This window comes from Brassica napus, chromosome C7 (genome assembly GCF_020379485.1).
Source record: "Brassica napus cultivar Da-Ae chromosome C7, Da-Ae, whole genome shotgun sequence".
NCBI classification, from domain to species: Eukaryota; Viridiplantae; Streptophyta; class Magnoliopsida; order Brassicales; family Brassicaceae; genus Brassica; species Brassica napus.
Window position 1 is genome coordinate 15,718,751 of NC_063450.1, and position 1,709 is coordinate 15,720,459.

The following is a 1,709-nucleotide window of genomic DNA, read 5'->3' on the forward strand; positions in this document are numbered from 1 at the left end:
GTTTCAGCCGTTTGTTCATAGACGCATGAAGTTTTGAGATTTCTCAGTAGAATAAGATTTGTATCTTGCAGACCACCTATTTAACGGATGGTTGGCCAGATTTTGGTTATGAAATAAAGTAAAAAAAATCCGTGAAACCTAAACTAAATAATATTTATTTATTTTTTTGTGATAAAGATTAATTGATTTAGATATATATATATATCATTAAGATTTAGATTAATTGATTTAAATATATATATATATATATATTTATCGCAAAATTAACGTAAGATATCCACTCCCTTTTTTGGGCTCCCGTTTTCTCTCTTTTTGTTAGGATCCCTCACCTAAGGGAAGTAAAGCTACTAATTGGGTTTTTTCCTCTTTTGCTTTGAAAAACACAAAAGCTTATTCTTTTGGTTGAGAATCTACCAAATCTTTAAGTTATTCTCAATTTTTCAAGGGATTTCGGTGAGCCGCCTTTTGGTTTATACAAAACACGAAGAACATTGTTCCAAAAAACATATTGTTCTGGCGGATATGGGGAATATTGACCGTGCTTTTGAGTCCATGTCACCGGAAGAAGAAGAAGTGGCTTTTAACTTGTTTGACCTACCTCAGTTCAGTGCAAACGAAAGGAACAAGTTGAGTATTATGGGACGTACGCTATACCCTGAGAAGCAAAATATTGCTGATCCCATTAGGGATATGCCAAGGAAGTGGCAAGTTGCTGGGAGGGTGCAAGGAGTTGCCCTATCTAAGACCACTTTTCAGTTCATCTTTAAGTATGAGCATGACATGGAAGAGGTGTTAAGGAAGAGTGTTTGGACGTTTAATGACTGGAGTATTGTCATTGATCGGTGGAAGGAGAAGCCAGATGAGGACTATCTAAAGTACTTACTGGTTTGGGTTAGGATTCGTAATATCCCTGTAAATCACTACACTGTCGAAGCTATCACAGCGCTAGGGGATCTTATTGGTAGAGTCAACGTGGTGGCTTTTGATCCCGACATGCCGCAAACTAACGACTATGTTCGAGTTAGGGTTTTCTTTGATGTATCAAGACCGGTGAGACGATCTAAAGCGGTAAACCTACCAAAAGGTGGTGGCTCAGTCACGATCTGGTACGACTTCGAGCGGATACAGAAACGATGCCATCATTGCCAGCAGTTAACTCATGAAAAGGATAAGTGCCCTATTCTCATTAAGGAGCGTAGAACGGAAGCGCAGGTCCGAAGGGATCTAATCATACAGGAAAAACAGAAGTCGGAGGATGTAAAACAGACTTATGTTGTTACCATTGAGAAAGATGACCCGCTATATGGAGTTTTAAACGAGGAGCAAGTTGGTGTGGACAAAGCAACGGGCGGAGAATAATTAATGCAGAGGTCCTCCAATAGATGCGAGAATATATTTTAGCGGCTGAGGGAGGGGAAAAACTAGTCAGACAGGAACGGGTGAGGAAATCTGTTACAGATTTGGATAATGATCCTATGGCTCAAAAGAAGTTCTTGAGATTGGAAGCTCCCCCGATAATCACTAATGAGGTCGATAAAGGGAAATGCCTTGTTTATGGCTATTCAAAACAAACAGCTCCACTCCAGAAGGAGGATGAAGGAATACGGGGCTCGAGTTCGAGTGCGGACATTGGAAGCGCTGCTTCAATGAGGTTACTTCTGGGATGCGAGGAGGAGCGTGGATCACATCAAGAGGGGACCAGGACAAAC

At 40.6% G+C, this 1,709-nt stretch overlaps 1 protein-coding gene across 1 annotated transcript; it reads left to right on the forward strand.

The window, feature by feature from the left end:
* Window positions 1-522: 522 nt before the first annotated feature.
* Window positions 523-1,359, forward strand: LOC106430304. The gene has a single exon (XM_013871092.1). The coding sequence runs from the start codon at window positions 523-525 to the stop codon at window positions 1,357-1,359; it is 837 nt and encodes a 278-aa protein (XP_013726546.1).
* The last annotated feature ends 350 nt before the right edge of the window (window positions 1,360-1,709 follow it).